General features: G+C 41.6%; 2 protein-coding genes across 4 annotated transcripts in view; both read left to right on the top strand.

Annotated features, from left to right (window-relative positions):
* glis3 (GLIS family zinc finger 3) overlaps positions 1-13788 on the top strand; it is a 39914-nt gene extending 26126 nt beyond the window's left edge. For both annotated transcript variants that reach the window (XM_020458328.2, XM_020458329.2), the window contains 7 exons: positions 2039-2200; positions 2649-2759; positions 3254-3395; positions 3582-3702; positions 11511-11680; positions 12528-12713; positions 12818-13788. In XM_020458328.2, coding sequence (XP_020313917.1) covers positions 2039-2200; positions 2649-2759; positions 3254-3395; positions 3582-3702; positions 11511-11680; positions 12528-12713; positions 12818-12942 — 1017 coding nt within the window. In that variant the 3' untranslated portion in view covers positions 12943-13788. The remainder of the gene's footprint in view (positions 1-2038; positions 2201-2648; positions 2760-3253; positions 3396-3581; positions 3703-11510; positions 11681-12527; positions 12714-12817) is intronic.
* Positions 13789-16103: 2315 nt separating this feature from the next.
* Positions 16104-19340, top strand: part of rfx3 (regulatory factor X, 3 (influences HLA class II expression)) — a 53474-nt gene continuing 50237 nt past the window's right edge. For both annotated transcript variants that reach the window (XM_031803320.1, XM_031803318.1), the window contains exon 1: positions 16104-16311. The gene's annotated coding sequence lies outside the window, so the exon portion shown is untranslated. The remainder of the gene's footprint in view (positions 16312-19340) is intronic.

Genomic DNA, 19340 nt, shown 5'->3' with positions numbered 1-19340 from the left:
TCCCCAGACAAGCAGGACATAGAGTGCAGTGGTAAAGACCCACAAGGAGATATATCGTCATCGTTGCATGGGAGACCTCATCTGTAAGCACTAAAATGCTGTTGATTGTGCCCCGAATTCACACATTCGCTATGATACAGTCATGCAGAATATGTTTACTATCCCTAATAGGCTGGTGAGCACTGATAGAATTATCAGGCATGTCTGCCTCCCTCTCTCCCTCTTGAATTACTTAAGGCTTATAAAGTCTGACTCCCATTCCTTTTGACAATATGAACATATGGTTGCCATCAGAAGGAGTCATAATGGCCTTACTGGAATTGAGGGTCAAAGTTAGGCATAATGAGTTTTGGCATAATGGCCGTACTCTGCTGGGGGTTTTGCTCGGCAGAGTGTACAGTATGTTCGCGCCTGCTGTTTGCCAGCTTCCAGACAGAACAACATCGAGTGTAGTGGCTGCTGAGTAGGTAACACTTTGCCTATACAGCACGTTAGAGATTTGAATTTTATCGCGATATTGTCTTGCAAGAAGAGAGTGGCAATGTTGATTCAGATAGAGTTCCGAGGAGAAATACAGTCGGGAAGTTAGCATTATGTTATTACGCAAATCAAAGGAATCAAAGGAGTGAATCAAAGGAATATGTCCCATAGCGATGCAGACGAATGTGATGAGTCAAATATTAAAGGAACTGATTCATTTGTAGTTGGTCAGCTCAGACTGAGGGAGAGGTATAGCTATGCAAGGAATCCAGTCCTGGAGGGACAATAATAAAATGGGTCATGGTTCCATGACTTTACTCTGTGAAACTGAAGTAAGGACATTCCAAGCCCTTTGACTGTGGAGTGAGAGAGCAAAGTACTAGTCTTGACTTACAGTAGGAAACTGTGATGATTCACATGTCTTAAGGGTGAGGTCATTGGAGTGAGGTGGTAGTACTCAGGGGCGGACTGGGACCAGAAGTCGTCTCGGGCATTTCTAACACACTGGCCTATTTTTCTCCTTGAGGCCCCCAGACACACCAGCCTATTTTATTTCTTGAGGCCCCCACACACACCGGCCTATTTTATTTCTTGAGGCCCCCACACACACCGGCCTATTTTATTTCTTGAGGCCCCCACACACACCGGCCTATTTTATTTCTTGAGGCCCCCACACACACCGGCCTATTTTATTTCTTGAGGCCCCCACACACACCGGCCTATTTTATTTCTTGAGGCCCCCACACACACCGGCCTATTTTATTTCTTGAGGCCCCCACACACACCGGCCTATTTTATTTCTTGAGGCCACCATTATTAGCCAGATAATTTTGCAAAAACAAGTTTGACAGGCACAATAGGCTGAAAGTGGAAGGCCATCTGGCATTTGCCCGAAGTGACAGATGGCCAGTCTGCCACTGGTAGTACTGCACAAAGGAGAGCTGTTTAGTTCTGCTGACTTGGATCAGCTTCCATCCACTACTCTTGAATCCCATAGGTTGTGACAGCTAGTGTACCTGTGCAGGGAGCAAGCCCTTTTGATGAGGAACAAACCCCTCTTTACCTTAACCTCTCTACAAGTTGGTGGTTGCATGTTTCTACAATGAGTTCATCTGTCAACACATTTAGATCCTACACGACCCTTGAGACAAGACAGATTCTACAGACTGAAGTCTGTGTACACACAGATACTGACCCCTGCTGGACACATTGACCACCACACCTCTTATAGTGTTAACCAGTGGTAGTTTACATATCGAGAGCTTCTATCTGCATTAAAATTGGGTTATTGATAGACCCTTGTTTTGTGCAATGTTCCCAAATCTATATACTACTCATGTTGTTGTTAAGTCCAAAAGAAAACAACATAAAAATTGCTGACACCTTTCAAACCAATTATCCTATGTTTTGCAGATATAACTTTATAGGCTCAAGCTCTCCATATGCTGAATGTTTGGATGTTGTTTTGTGGACCCCTGATGTACAGTATAGGTTAATGACAGGGATATTAAGTGTACACTATCCCTCTTCTCCCTGTGCCCTTTGTGTGTTGTTGCAGTTTGAGGGCTGTCAGAAGGCTTTCTCTCGGCTGGAGAACCTGAAGATCCACCTGCGCAGCCACACTGGAGAGAAGCCTTATCAATGCCAGCACCCCGGCTGCCACAAAGCCTTCAGCAACTCCAGCGACCGAGCCAAGCATCAGCGCACCCACCTGGACACGGTGAGTTGAGTGGGATATCTCAGACAGACACACAGGAAACGCACGCATTGAGAATTGAGACACTGATCTCTTACTCTAAGTGTTCTTCCTTGTTCACTCTCTTGTGCTCTCGCATTCTCTGTTTTTTCTTCTTTTCTCTGTCGCTGCCTTGTTTTCCTCTCTCGAGCTGGACTTACCCACATGGCAGCTAGCTAGCATTTCCACCTTCAAGAAAGCTGTACACAAATGCTTCTGTGTAGACTTTTATCTAGACAGCATCTATGTGATGTGTATGCTTTTATTGACTATATGGAACCCAGGACTCCCTGGAAAACAGTGGCTGAGTGGACTATCCTGGCTAAATCAAATCAAATCAAATGACATACATGCACACACTGCAAGTCGAAACGGGAAGCTGTTGGTTTTGTGACATTCCCAGTTGTGTGTGGCCGTGTGTGTGTTTATGCAGAAGCCGTACGCGTGTCAGATCCCTGGTTGTGTAAAGCGCTACACTGACCCCAGCTCCCTGCGCAAGCACGTCAAATCCCATTCATCAAAAGAGAGGCAGTTGAGGAAGAAGGTCAGTATGGAGCTGCCTGGACTCTACTCTTTACACTTGAACATTTGCTCAATCCCCCTCAGCAATGTACACTTTGCAGTGAAAGGATCCCCCTGACTGTATCATAGTCTCAATGTCTTTTGGGACTGCCGCTCTCTTTCACAGCCTCTTACTTTCCCCCACTTCTATTGTATCGCAAACACATCCACTTATACAGTACACTAACGCAGAGTGCCTCCACATATTGTTGTGTAAATCTAGTTGATTTTCTTTGCTGCGCTGTAATGCTCAGACCATATTAAACTCCCTGTTGGGGATAATTATGCTCATTAATTCTATCTTACAGTTAAGGTTACGTCACCATAGATACAATTTGCCGCAGGAGGTGGGCTGTTTCTATAAAAAAGTATTGTTTTTACGAATGCTCCCACATTCACTGTTTTTTTCATTAGCAAGTTAGTTTATTCTCTACTTGCATTTATACTGATCTCTGTATCTCTGTGATTGGTCTAAAGCTGAGGTTGTCCGTTGACATGAGCCAAGAGGCATTAACGGATTGCCTAACCATCCAACCCCTGAAACCCAGCCTCTCTCCTCTGGACATGATTGACAGAAGGTTGGGCCAATCCCCTAGCCCCTCCATAGATCACTACACAGGTACACATCATCCAGATGCTCTGACTGTGCCTTTATTTAGAGTTAGGTAGACCTATTCGGGTGTGAAATCCATGGTTTGATATGTACGTATATTCTTCTTTAATTAGAGTCTCAGTGATGGGTTTATGTTGCGTGTAGCCTTGTCCAGTGTATCTATATCTCCATTTTGTTGTCTGTGTTTTATAGATTTGCTGTCCAGTGGCCAGTCAAGCCACTGTGTATCTCTATCCATCCCTGTCCCTCCAGCTGTTCCACAGGCCCAACGCTCCTCAAACAGCTCACACCTGGCTCTGCAGGACAGTTACAGGTACTGCAGCCACACAGCAGAACAACTAGTGTTAGTCTTCTAATCTATTTGAGTTCACCACAGAAGTTTATTCAGCTTTGACTATGAGTTTTTGTGTGTGTGTGTGTGTGTCATTGCCGGTTGTAAGTTTATATGCAAAGTGAACATTTGCATTCATGATAAACAATGGGTATTCATACAAGGGTGTTTTACCTATGCTCAAATGATGAAAATTCATTAGCAGCTGTCACAATCTGGACCATGCTAAACTTCCCTGACTTCTGTCACGTAGTACTTGTTGCTGTGGTAGTGATGTGGGAATCGTTTTCTAAGACATTGGTGGTGAGAACATTTCCATTTGAAAAGTTCACCGTGGTGATATGTGCACATACTATATATGTGATATGTGCACATACTATATATGTGATATGTGCACATACTATACATGTGATATGTGCACAGTGCGTGCTACACTGTAATTCTGTATTAAATGTTCAAATGTGTAGGAGACCTAGTCTTGATCTAAAAAAGTGGGTGCTATTTAAACATTTCATCATGCATAGTCATATTTAGTCACATATTTGTATCTCTGTAACTAAGGCTACTCATCATCAATGCAGTAATCAATTTACAATAAACATATAGGATTAGAAGTCGAGCAAGGATTTCTATAACTGCGTTCAATGTTCCTTCCTTGAGACTTTGAGAATTCAGTCATGTTCCCAGATCTGGTGTAACGGTTGAGGCATTTACATTGAATGTGTTTCGTAGTTATGACAAGTGCTGGCTCATGAAAGTTCTGAAAGTCATTACCTTAAGAACAGTCTTTCAGTCTCTCTCACTTCCTACTGGGTAATCAATTAGCAGCGTTCTTGGAATTCTGCAGGTGAAAAAATGATCCCTATATATTGTGAAAGAACTTACTTAGTCCTGTTGAAAGCCACAGCCCCTTCAAGACACTCTATTGATGGCTTTTGGCAGATACTTTTCTCTGTGTGTCTAAGACATTGACGGCGAGATATGTGTTTTAATGGCATCGCTGGTAGCATAATGTCTGGCTCTCTGACAATGTGTCAGACAATGATGAATAGATGGTTATATTTCTCATCCATCCTGGTAAAGTGGTTTGGTTTTTGAAACATGTTCACATCTACTTTCTGGGAAGAGAACCTGCTGCAGGCCCAGTTGCATCTGTTGGGCAAGCGACTTGGTATTTCTATTCATTTTGAGTTCCCGTTGGCAGAGTGACTGTAGCCATGACTGATTTAAATGCCTATCCCCTTTTCCTTCTTTTTTTTCTGATCTGAAACAAATAAGTACTTAAACGTCGGTTGTCATGGCTTCATGGCAGTAAGCTCATAGTTAGAATAATCTGATTAAAATAAAGCACCATTTTCTCCCCTTTTGAAAGACCCCAATGGGCTTTTTTGTGGCCCGCAGCACCTCAGCTGTGAAGAGAGCGGTTGGGAAGAGGTTTTACAGGTTGGGAATGGCCAGCAACACTGTTGCCTGGTCAGCCCACAAAAAAAAAACATTTCTTCATCCATGCACTTCAAAGGCGGTGAGAAGGAGTGTTTTCTGAAGTTTTGGGCAGCCAGATGCTCATGGCTTCTCAATGACACTGATTGATTGTCCTGGTAGCAGCGGTAGGCCGCAGCATTCACCACAGGATTCTGGGTACACAATCAGCCAATGAAAGCAGGTCTTGCTTTGCCTCATCAGTCTCTAGGGCCTGCATTAGTGGATGCTATAGCCACCATCTAGAGTGGCTCAGGAATTCAATAAGTGAATTATAAAATTGGAAAAATACCATTCAGAGGCTCTGGGAAGAGGATTGCTGTAATTACTTTTCTAGATGTTAAATCGATTGTAAAATCCCATTTGCTATTTTATTCACTGCCATTATGTGATTTCTTTATTTCCTCATTCAGCCTGTGCATTGTTATCCCCTTAATCAATTGCATTGTAAACACCTCACTTATTTTAATTATTACCCTGGTGCCAGCCAGCAAGAAAAATGAAAAAGGTTTACAGATACACCATAAAAGCACTAAAAGCACTTGTTTGGCTTTCCTTCTAAGGATGTTCTTCACAATATCCTCTTTCTTACTTTCTGATGCTTGGTATGAGAAAAGAAGGTTGCCATATTTAAGTAACCAGGCATTTTAGTCTGGGCAAACAGACTAAAACAAGTCATTTAAGATTTCTCTCACGTATCTGTGCTTAGTTAACATGGGTTATTTAAAGAGGTGTGCTATGTTACTACCCCTCAGTGATGAGTTAGCGGCCTCTTTTAAACTTGTCAGATATCAGTGTCTTTTCACTGAAAGAGCTGTCTGTGGGGCAAGGGTGTAACTTTGTGTTGCTTATTTGGGGAGGGGTCCGACATAAAAAACAACAACTGTGAAATGGTTGTTCCTGGTGAATTTTGAAGTGAAATACATCCAAAATGTTCCTGATAATTTGGTCAATATATCCCAACCACAACATTTCTGTATTACTTTAAACTGTTGCTCTAACACTACATTTTCACAAACAATTAGTGCTTTTTGAGGTCGGCTCGGTTTTGCTTCGATTATTAAAGAATAATTATGGGTTTCGATTCCAGTTTAGATTATTTATTTTTAGCAAATGCACCATGCATAATGTGGGTTGAATGCTGGAACAACACAGATTAAAACAATTAATGAGTCCATGATGGTAGTGAATGTTCATTACTGCTTATCTTAACTTATTAATCTTAGAGAGTTATTGATTCGCATAACTTTACTTTTAATAAAATATTTTAAAGAAGATTTCAGTTGTTGTGTATATTACATTTGTTTTATTTGATGACTTTATTATTTAATTCCAAGTCATCATCTCATCTCTATAGAGCTGCTCGCTATGCTGTCTGACAAAATCACTATTTTAGTAGTTCTTCAAAGTAAATAAGGCATACTTTAATAACTTCTGAATTCCAACTATCAATCACTTAGATCATGTATTTTCAGGTAGAGATAACTCATGAAGCAACTGCGGTCTATCTCTCTCTCGATTGTGCATTCTTCTCTCTCTCTCTCTATCTCTATCTCTATCTCCATGTCTGTCCCACACTTATCTAAACTAGCAGGCATAGAAGAAACACACAAACCGGACCAGTAGGCGTGCAATGGATTATGGTCATTGTAGTTAAATGTTTTCTGCTCTAAACTATGTAGAATACTAAAACTCCCTACTACATCGCACAGTTCAGGCTTGAAGTGATTCATCTCTAGAGAAACTGTGCAATGTGCTTATTGAGCTCACAGGAATTCAGTCAATTAGTTGTTTAAAAGCCGGAAAATAACTGAAATGTCGGTTAATCACTCAGCACTAGTTTACACATTACACAGGCAGCCCAATTCTGTCCAATCAGAACACCTCTTTTGCAAAACCCCTTTAAGTGTCATAACCTATTATGCTTATTTGTATACTTTTCACTCTGTTTTTCACCCCCTCTAATTCTGTAGCCTACTAGAAACAAGATATTTTAAAGTTTATAATATTACCAAAGTTGTCTTTGAACTCCCAAAAATGTGTCCAATATACCCATTAACAATATCACTCATTTTGATAAATATCACTCATGCGCATTACGTCACTTCACAATATAAACTTTCTCCAAAAACATCCTTTTCTACATCATTCTTATTCGTGTTTATGAATTTACCATGTAAAATTTGACTACTATTTTATTTGTTCCAAGTTAGCTCACAAAGTTGAGGGTTTGTTAACCTTTCTAGGGCAGCGCTTGAAATTCAAAAATATTTAGAAATATGTAACTTTCACACATTAACAAGTCCAATACAGCAAATGAAAGATAAACTTCTTGTTAATCTACCCATCGTGTCCGATTTCAAAAATGCTTTACAGCGAAATCACAACATATGATTATGTTAGATCACCGCCAAGTCAAAAAAAACACAGCCATTTTTCCAGCCAAAGATAAGAGTCACAAAAAGCAGAAATATAAATAAAATTAATCACTAACCTTTGATGATCTTCATCAGATGACACTCATAGGACATCATGTTACACAATACATGTATGTTTTGTAATAATGTGCATATTTATATCCAAGAATCTCAGTTTACATTGGCGTGTTACGTGCAGTAATGTTTTGATTCCAAAACATCTGGTGATTTTGCAGAAATACTCATAATAAACATTGATAAATGATACAATTGTTATTCACAGAATTAAAGATAGACTTCTCCTTAATGCAACTGCTGTGTCAAATTTCCAAAAAACTTTACAGAAAAAGCATAATCTGAGAACGGCGCTCAGAGCCCAATCCAGCCAGAGAAATATCCGCCATTTTGGAGTCAACAGAAGATAGAAATAACACTATAGATATTAACTTACCTTTGATGATCTTCATCAGAAGGCACTCCCAGGAATCCCAGTTCGACAATAAATGACTGATTTGTTCCATAAAGTCCATCATTTATGTCCAAATAGCCACTTGTTGTTAGCGTGTTCAGCCCAGTAATCCATAACTACTTCTCTGATAGAGTTCAGTGTGTCAAATCGGAGGGTCTGCTGTCCGGACCTCTGGCAGTCTCTATGGGGGTGCCACAGGGTTCAATTCTTGGACCGACTCTCTTCTCTGTATACATCACTGAGGTCGCTCTTGCTGCTGGTGAGTCTCTGATCCACCTCTACGCAGACGACACCATTCTGTATACTTCTGGCCCTTCTTTGGACACTGTGTTAACAACCCTCCAGGCATGCTTCAATGCCATACAACTCTCCTTCCGTGGCCTCCAATTGCTCTTAAATACAAGTAAAACTAAATGCATGCTCTTCAACCGATCGCTACCTGCACCTACCCGCCTGTCCAACATCACTACTCTGGACGGCTCTGACTTAGAATACGTGGACAACTACAAATACTTAGGTGTCTGGTTAGACTGTAAACTCTCCTTCCAGACCCATATCAAACATCTCCAATCCAAAGTTAAATCTAGAATTGGCTTCCTATTTCGCAACAAAGCATCCTTCACTCATGCTGCCAAACATACCCTTGTAAAACTGACCATCCTACCAATCCTCGACTTTGACGATGTCATTTACAAAATAGCCTCCAATACCCTACTCAACAAATTGGATGCAGTCTATCACAGTGCAATCCGTTTTGTCACCAAAACCCCATATACTACCCACCATTGCGACCTGTACGCTCTCGTTGGCTGGCCCTCGCTTCATACTCGTCGCAAAACCCACTGGCTCCATGTCATCTACAAGACCCTGCTAGGTAAAGTCCCCCCTTATCTCAGCTCGCTGGTCACCATAGCATCTCCCACCTGTAGCACACGCTCCAGCAGGTATATCTCTCTAGTCACCCCCAAAACCAATTATTTCTTTGGCCGCCTCTCCTTCCAGTTCTCTGCTGCCAATGACTGGAACGAACTACAAAAATCTCTGAAACTGGAAACACTTATCTCCCTCACTAGCTTTAAGCACCAACTGTCAGAGCAGCTCACAGATTACTGCACCTGTACATAGCCCACCTATAATTTAGCCCAAACAACTACCTCTTTCCCAACTGTATTTAATTTATTTATTTATTTTTGTCACGCCTTGGTCTTAGTGTTTTGTGTTTTCGTTATATATTTTGGTCAGGCCAGGGTGTGACATGGGTTTACGTGTTGTGTTTCGTATTGGGGTTTTATAGGATTTGGGATTGCTAGGTTTAGGGGTGTGTCTAGTTAGGCTTGGCTGCCTGAGGCGGTTCTTGATCAGTCAGGTGCTTCTCGTTGCCTCTGATTGGGAACCGTATTTAGGTAGCCTGAGTTCGCTTTGTCTTTCGTGGGTGATTGTCCCTGTCTCTGTGTAGTGTTCACCAGATAGGCTGTAATAAGTTTCACGTTCCGTTTGTTGTTTTTGTATTTATTTAGTTATTTCATGTATCGTCACTTTTTCCATTAAAAGACAACAAACGAAGAACGCCGTTACAACTTTGCTTCTTTGCACCCCATTATTTTTATTTCTACCTTGCACATTCTTCCATTGCAAAACTACCATTCCAGTGTTTTACTTGCTATATTGTATTTACTTTGCCACCATGGCCTTTTTTGCCTTTACCTCCCTTCTCACCTCATTTGCTCACATTGTATATAGACTTGTTTATACTGTATTATTGACTGTATGTTTGTTTTACTCCATGTGTAACTCTGTGTCGTTGTATCTGTCGAACTGCTTTGCTTTATCTTGGCCAGGTCGTAATTGTAAATGAGAACTTGTTCTCAACTTGCCTACCTGGTTAAATAAAGGTGTTCTCAACTTGCCTACCTGGTTAAATAAAGGTGTTCTCAACTTGCCTACCTGGTCAAATAAAGGTGTTCTCAACTTGCCTACCTGGTCAAATAAAGGTCAAATAAAAAAAATATATAAAAAAAATCTTCATGAGGCGTGCGCACTTCGTCCAGACAAAAACAAAAAGTTCTGTTACAGGTCATAGAAACAAGTTGCGCAGTGGTCTACGGCACTGCATCTCAGTGCAGGAGGTGTCACTACAGTCCCTGGTTCAAATCCTGGTTGAATCACATTCTTCTGTGATTGGGAGTCCCATAGGGCCCAGCATCATCTGGGTTTGGCTGGGGTAGGCCGTCATTGTAAATAAGAATTTGTTCTTAACTGACTTGCCTAGTTAAATGAAGGTTGCAATTTTGAGACCATAAATGTCTCAAAAAATATAAATTGGAAAGCTGAGAGTGCTATTATATAATATCAGTACTTGTTGCATTTACAACTTGTCTAAGTCCTATCGTCAGCTGATTTCAGCCAGTGTATGGCTATGGATTGACTGAATTGTTTGAATGGAATGTTGGCATATTGGCAGTTAATTTGAGAAAATGTATAGAATCATTCCTCTAAAACGGTTTGGCTAGCTAGCTAGCTAACAAACCGCGTAGAAAAATGATTCAAATTCATTATTTTACACAATATCTTATCACTGCACTGGCATACCATGGTTGACCAACTTCATGACCAAAATGGCTGACATTTATCCAATAAGAAGGTTCATGTCCACTCCAGTATTCTGATTCCTAATTCTATTGGGCCGACCTCAAGGGGGCCCCCAACCTCAAGAAATCTAAATATATATATACATTTTGGGGGTTGGGTGCCCCCAAAGCTTGTGGGCCCCCCGGCTTGCATGGGCTGCGGGGGTTTGTGGTACGCCAGTGACCCCCCCCCCCACCCACTCCGTTGGTTGTGCATGTTGATCTGCCCTGTACGGAGCTCGCGTGTGGCCGGTTGCGCATTTTCCCAGTCTGTCCTGTACAGAGATTCAAACATGCATGGCTTGAGAGATGCGATTGCCGATCGAGTGTGTGTAGCTAGCTACTTAGTTAAAATATCAACAGTACTGCCACAGCAGCATAACATTTGATTAACACTTGATAACACTTGATTTAGCCAACATCATCGTCAATATTCGGTCTGGTTGGCTGATACGTGTAGCAGAGAGATACAGAAAGACACAGGTCAATCACAATCAGTAAAAGAAATCGAGCTAGCTAACTAGCAGATTAACATGAATCATCAACATCAATGATCAGCTGATATCCCACTCTCTTTTCCCCATGTCAATCGTGTTTTTAGGAGGCACTGTAAATAGATTACTTAAGATTTGTGACGATGAGTGAGTGTGTTGTTGCATAAATAAATAAGCCTACTGCAGGGGCAGTGTCACAGTATCATGTTGTTTTGCAGCAGGTGTGCAGATTAAATTCTATATGTCCATTTGTATCTTGAACAACCTGATATTATTTCATATACCGGTTTGTGAAACATTTCAGGTTTGCCAATAGGTCCCCCCACCACCTCAGCCCCGGGTCACACCAAAACCAACTGCCTGGTCCCTCCACTCCTTTTACCCACCACCATCCCACTGGCTTATCCCTAAAGACCAGCACAGCTCTGAGTCATCCCAATCACACTCCTGTGGTAAAAACAGACCACCACCCAGGTAAATTACATCTACCAACTACAGGCACATGAAATATGTTCACTGCATTCACCTACTCGGTGCTAATGTACTAAATTGAAGATATCCTTCCCTCGAATGTCAAAAGGGACAGCAGATCAGGTCAATAATGCGTCCCAGAGATCTGCATAGGATTACACCTGCACCTACAGGAGGGCGTAGCTTATTGACTGTGGAAATGTGCCTGCGGAAAGAAAACAATGGTACAATTCCACAGGGAAATTCCTGCTCTGAAATGAGAGTTACTGTTAGTTTTATTGTGTGAAAGTCTATTAAATAATTGTGTGGGTGGTTTGACATTCTGTTTCGACAGATACTCTCAGATATAGGATGATCATGGCTTAATGCAGTTTGTTGTGCAGCAGGTGGCTGATGTTTTTCTATTTCGGAAAGAAGAAGCAGCTTTACTCTCTAGATCATAGCTTAAAATAGACTGCACATTTTCCCCACTGGACTTGCCAGCAGTGCTTGATGTTGACAAGGTGTTCATGCTGTGCACCATTTCTATTGTTTTCATAAGAACAATGCTTCAAACTACTCAATAGTACAGTTCTGTAGTATCAGATGAGTAATAGTGCTTCCATAAGGTGCCATGGTGGTTGTAAGGGTTCATAGAACTACAATTGAGTATTCTACCTTTTATCTATACGTGATTTATTTGTGCATATGAATATCAAGATATGAAGCCAATGTGCTTGTGGGAAGAAGTAACAATGAATGAAGATGAAAAGTGGGAAACACCAGAGAAGAAAAACAGATTCTTCAGTCTCCCCCTTCATCTATTCGTAAAATGTAAATAACTAGATGTACCTGTTATTGTCCTCCTCAGGTTTTAGTGGTCAGATCCAAATGGTGTACTCTCCGTCATACAACAATGATACACACAGATCCACCAAGCAGACCAACTCCTGTCACCTGATGCAAACCCCAGTGTTTGATGACAGCTTTGCTCCAACATTTACCACTCAGAATGGACTAGACATCTCCCAAAGAGCTCTGTCGTCTGGGCTCACAGGTAATGAAGAGACAAAGTACAATTACAGTACAGTACGGATCAACGTGCATTCATTTGCATCTATCGTATAACAATGACCCCTTGTGTGTGTGCTGCATCCACAGTATACGACCTGCAAGGTGCGTCACAGGATCTGCCAGCGCCAGTGATGTCAGAGGACGCTTATCTACATGTCAGCGGGGTGGACCGTTGCTCTAGCCAGCTCTCCTGTATCTACACTGAGGGTTGACGTCTTTCAAATCTATTTACTTCTTAAGGCAGATGCTTTCTATAATACTCCTACAACAACCCTATTGTTCTTCAGCTCCATGCGCACAGACATTGACCTGAGTGTGATGCCCCTATTGGGTGAGAACTGTAGACAAGAGGAGACATACAGTAGTTTGAATTAATTAAATTGTCAAAATGAACATATACATATCACATATTAACTGATATTATTCAATCGACATTGTTTTCATAATGGCAAGTCATATGGTCATATGTATCATAAAAACTATTCTGAGATCCTTACTTTTGAAGTCTGCAAGATGCTGTCTTCATTCAAGTGAGTATCATCCACAAGAGGCTGCTGAGGGGTGAACGGCTCATAATAATGGCCGGGAAGGGAGCAAATGGAATGGCATCAAACACCTGGCAACCATGTGTTTGATGTATTTGTTGCCATCCCGCCAATTCCGATCCAGTCATTAACACAAGCCCGTTCTCCACAATTAAGGTGCCACCAACCTCCTGCGGTATCATCAGAAGTCTAAGCCCACAATGAAATATGCCTCCTAAAGATTGTGTTGTACTGAGAAAAATGACACTTCTGTGGGTGCCTATGGTCTTGAGCTTTGGAGGATTTTTTATGTTTACATTAGTTGAATGCATTTGTACTACAGTTGTATCGAAATATTGTCCCTCCTATTATGCAATTACTGTAGATACCATAAAAAGCACATGAAAGGCATGTTCTTTTGTTTTTAAAACATGTTAGTAGCATAGGAATTATACTGATCAAAAATATAAATACATCATGTAAACTGTTGGTCCCATGTTTCATGAGCTGAAATAAAAGATCAGAGAAATTTTCCATACGCACAAAAAGCTTATTTCTCTCAAATAAATGTTGTGCACAAATTTGGTTACATCCCTGTTAGTGAGCATTTCTCCTTTACCAAGATAATCAATCCACCTGACTGGTGTGGCATTTCAAGAAGCTGATTAAACAGCATGATCATTACAAAGGTCTTCAATTGTCTACCATAAGCCGTCTCCAGCATCGTTTTAGAGCAGGGTTTCCCAAACTCGGTCCTTGGTGCCCCCCCTGGGTGCACGTTTTGGTTATTGCCCTAGCACTACACAGCTCATTCAAATAACCAACTCATCATCGAGCTTTGATTATTTGAATCAGCTGTTAGTGTTAGGGGCATTAAAAAAAGTGCACCCAGGGGGGGCCCCAGGACCGACTTTGGGAAACACTGGTTTTAGAAAATTTGGCACTACGTCCAACCGGCCTCACAACCGCAAACCACATGCACAACCGCAAACCACTCCGACCCAGGACCTCCACATCCGGCTTCTTCACCTGCGGGATCGTCTGAGACCAGCCACCCGGACAGCTGATGAAACTGGGTTTGCACAACCAAAGAATTCCTGCACAAACTGTCAGAAACCATCTCAGGGAAGCCCATCTGCGTGCTCGTCGTCCTCACCAGTGGACAAATGCTCACCTTCAATGGCCACTGGCATGCTGTAGAAGTGTGCTCTTCACTGATGAATCCTAGTTTCCTAGTTTCGACCCTTGCAGGTGGCAAGGGTCGCTAGCATCTGTACACAATTTCTGTAAGCTGAAAATGTCCCAGTTCTTCTGTGGCCTGCATACTCACCAGACATACCGTATCACCCAAGGAGCATGGTTGGGGTGCTCTGAATCAACGTGTACGACAGTGTGTTCCAGTTCCCGGGAATATCCAGCAACTTCGCACAGCCATTGAAGAGGAGTGGGACAACCTTCCACAGGTCACAATCAACAGCCTGATCAACTCTATGCGAGGCAAATGGTGGTCACACCAGATACTGGATGGTTTTAGGATCCATGCTCTACCTTTTTTTTTGGTTTAAAGGTATCTGTGACCAACAGATGCATATCTATATTCTCAGTCATGTGAAATCCATACTGTAGATTAGGGCCTAATTTATTTATTTCAAATTGACTGATTTCCTTATATGAACTGTAACTCAGTAAAAAAATGAAATGGTTGAAATGGTTGCATGTTGCATTTATATTTTTTTGTTCAGTGTAATTAATGTTCTTGGATAAATCAAAGTTCTTTTGTGCAAAATATATTAGAGGAATCTAACCTGAATTGTGTGTGTTTTTCTGCTTGTCAGATTAATTAAATGTTTTAATGACTGAGCCTAGAGAAAATTGAGGTGGCTGTACGAAGGCATGTCTGTACTATTGTACATCATTGTGTAAGAAGGGGAAAAAAGCTTGTCATTTATTATATTTAGTGGCGTAGGTAGATGATTATGAAACACTGACTGTTAATTTGGATCTAAACAATAGAAAATATCTAGAGTGTAAATTACATGTAATTAATGACAAAGTAATGTGTATTACAGAAGTAATCTTAGTTTACTTTTTTCCTAGCTGGCTCTGAAAATGCCCATTATTGATTGGATGGAATAGAGCAATTATTTGTACCTTTTAAAGGTTAAACTGAAACATTCGAATGGCATCGATGGACCATATTTAGAAATAAACTCCAAAAAGTCCCTTATAGTAATGTCTAATAGGTTCACTATCCGTATCCTTGAACTGTTTGGCTAATGCAATTATGTATAGCCTTTCACTAAAACACAAGATTTTACATGATCTGGCTGTAGCTTCAAGTTTAAATTGGCTTAAAAATTACATATTCACTAATATCTATGTGTTTATATGGTTTGTGTTGTCTGTGTCTGTCTGTGAGAGAGAGAGAGAGAGAGAGAGAGAGAAAGGGATGGATGGATGGTTGCCTCCTTTCTTTGTTATCTCAACCACTCTTTATCACCTATTGGTGCATGGTAGTCCCGCCTTGGGAAATAACCTGATTCAATGAACTAACGCGATTATTAATGTTGTTTGCCATGTTCTATTGTGCGCATAATGAAACATTCTGTGTTATTTCTATTGCCATTTTTCATACATTTGAAGACTTATTGAACCAAGAATATTGTGATCAATCCACCCTAATGTGATGATGTACTGAGTAAATGAAAGATGAAAGATTCATGTTGATGTTAATGTTAATTCATTTTAATACCGCTTATAATACCAAGCAGTTTTTATTTTATAATAATTGTTTTCTTCTTATCAGGAGCACATACATCCATTTATCAAATAAACCTTAATATGCATCCCTCCAACGCTCCCTCATCGCAGCTCCTCCTACAGAATATTCTGTTAGGTTGCGCCCGGTGAGTTTTATAGCAACTGTTGCCCAGTGAGGCAGCGCCATAGTCACCGTAGTCCTGGCGACTGTAACCCACCAACAACAACAACCTTTCGTTCCATCATTGCCACCTCCACCATCCTCACTTCATCCTCATCAACCAGTCCTCAGCCCAGGTTTGAATATACTTACTATTTCTAACAGCATCTGTTTTCTCGATTCTTCGCCAAAGCATTTTACTTTATGTATTAAATGTCTAGCTTGCTAGTTTTGTCATGAGCAAGTTAATGTCTGCCCTCCTTTATTAGCTACATGGTTAACGATAGTTAGCTGATCTGATGTTAGATGTTATTTCCTTCCAGTACTTGTTAACGTTGTTAGAAGAAAGCAATGTGCTTAACGTTATCTGCGAAAGTAAACTGGCTACCTAATGAACCCGGCTGTTAACAGTACGTCAAAAAAAAGATGTTTCTGTTAGTTAGCTTTTCTACCCGAGTTTGCTGTGCTGTTCGTCGGCTGTCCAATGACAGCTAACGCTAGATAGCTAGCGCGATAGCCACCGTAGATAGCGTGTGTTGGCTAAGTTAGCAACGCAACTAACGTTAGCTAACGTTACAGAGCAGGTGTCTGATTTATGTGTCTCGTTCAATGACCGCTAACTTCCTGGTGTGATGTTGGTGGCTGTCAAGATACGAAACATTTTCAATAATATTATACAAGATATAACTACTTGCTTTGGCATTTTGAATAAATTCGAACTGGTACCACCTTCATTCAGCAATTGCTAATTGAGGTTAGCAGTAGCTTCTCCCTTTTGTCTTGGCTAGCCAGCTAGTTTCCTTTGTAGCTAACGTTAGCTGACGAAGCCACAAAGGCTTCGTCAGCTAGCTAACGCTGTTAGCGAGAGCGGATAGCCACGCTAGCTACTTTAGCTAAACCTTCAATTTGTATTGATCTCAGGTCTCTTATCACAAACCTTTACCCTTTTAACCAGCTAGTTTCATAAATGATATCCCATCTAGCTAGGTGGCCAGTTTGAAATGCCTATGGCACAGTGCATTAGCTAGCTAACATTTTTGAAGCTGATACAAAAAGTAAAAGCAATAATAGCTGTCACGTTGACATTTAGCTACAGTTGCATGTGTGTCTCAGAGAGATATGTACTTTTGAGCAGGTAGAAGAGTGAAGTAGAGACTGTCATCTTAAAGACAGCACATAATAAATGCAGCAGTCATCTGGCTGTCATAGGGCAATTCCATGACCATGGTAACTGAATTAAGCCGAGACTGACTTCCATCTTTTACTTTAAAATGTATGCAGTCAAAAACCATTTCAAAGTTTAACAAATCAAACGACTCTATGCAGAAGGACTACTTTGGACAATTTACACAGAATCATATTTTTTTTATGCGACCATATTTTCCTAAAAATAATTGGGTGTCCGTTATGACATGACACCTTGGGCTGTATTTAACGACCCGAACTCAATGGTAACTCTAAGCACTGGTGGTAGACCTATAGGTCCTGTGGTGTGTCAGACATATTTTAGCTATTTTCACAGGTGGAATTATGAGTGCAATAGCTGGTCATGGTGCGAAAGGACTGGGTTTTGATGAATAAACAAGTTGTAGGTGTGACAAGGGTTTGGCCAATCAACGCAACACGTTCCATAGCTTAATGCTGCAGGCATTTGTCTCAAGTTCTGTAGGTTATTGACATTTGCATTGTGATCAACTCCAGTTCAGCTGGGTGCATGGAATATTCATATCCTGGTCCATTGTGGATTGAAACTGTAGTTTATTAAATAGCATAGGCTACAGTAACGAGTAATAGACACAGTAAAAATTAAAACAATCCAGTGTTTGCTCAATAGACTATGTTTGGAGTGTTGCAGTCAACATTGCTATATATAGGGAGTAGAAAATAACATGGCTATATACAGGGAGTACCAGTACCGAGGCGCTGTGCGGGGAGGTGTACGAAGTATTTGAGGTAGCGGTAAAGTGACTACACAACAGGATAGATAATAGACAGTAGCAGCAGCGTATGTGGTGAGTGTGAAAGTTTGTGACTGTGGGGCATCAGTGTGCATGTTGTGTATGTGTGTGGGCATATGTAGTGTGTGTGTGTGTTGGGATGTAAGTACTGTACAGCCCAGCGTGTGTACAGTCCAGTGTGTGTGCGTAGTCGGTGCAAGAGAGTTAGTGCAAAAAAGAGTCAATGCAGGTAGTCCGGGTCGCCATTTGATTTAGCTTTTTAGCAGTATTGTTTAGAAGTCTTATGGCTTAGGGGTGGAAGCTGTTTCAGGGTTCTGTTGGTTCCAGACTTGGGTGCATTGGTAAAGCTTGCTGTGCTGTAGCAGAGAACACTCTGTGGCTTGGGTGGCTGGAGTCTTTGACCATTTTTTGCGGCTACCTCTGACACCGCCTGGTGTATATAGGTCCTGGATGGCAGGGAGCATGGCCCCAGTGATGTACTGGGCCAAACGCACTACCCTCTGTAGCACCTTGCGGTCGGATGTCAAGCTGTTGCCAAAGCAAGAGGTGATGCAGCCAGTCAAGATGCTCTCGATGGTGCGGCTGTATAACTTTTTTAGTATCTGAGGGCATTTGGCATGGGCCCTCAGGAGCCCCCATGCTGTGGGTCAGCATGATGGATGTGTTGTTGCCTACCCTCACCACCTGCAGGCGGTCCGTCAGGAAGTCCAGGATCCAGTTGCAGAGGGAGGTGTTCAGTCCCAGGGACATTAGCTTAGGGATGAGCTTCGACTTCACTATGGTATTGAATGCTAAGCAGTAATCAATCAACAGCATTCTCACGTAGGTGTTCCTTTTGTCCAGGTGGGAAAGGACAGTGTGGAGTGCAATAGAAAATGCATCATCTGTGTATCTGTTGGAGCGGTATGGGAATTGGAGTGGGTCCAAGGTGTCTGGGATGATAGTGTTGATGTGAGCCATGACCAGCTTTTCAAAGCATTTCATGGATACAGATGTGAGTGCTGCAGGATGATAGTCTTTTAGACAGGTTACCTTGGCGTTCTTGGGCACAGTCCTATGGTAGACTGCTTGAAATATGTAGGTATCACAGACTGGCCCATGGAGAGGTTGAAATCCTGGGCTCGAACCAGCATCTGAAGTGTTGCAGTTCCTTAGACTGCTGCGACAGTCGGGGGCCAAGTGAGCTGATGTTAGACAGGTAAATTGCC

This window comes from Oncorhynchus kisutch, linkage group LG23 (genome assembly GCF_002021735.2).
Source record: "Oncorhynchus kisutch isolate 150728-3 linkage group LG23, Okis_V2, whole genome shotgun sequence".
Classification (NCBI taxonomy): domain Eukaryota; kingdom Metazoa; phylum Chordata; class Actinopteri; order Salmoniformes; family Salmonidae; genus Oncorhynchus; species Oncorhynchus kisutch.
Note: the sequence above shows the minus strand (reverse complement) of the source record. Positions and strands in the feature narration are given on the sequence as shown.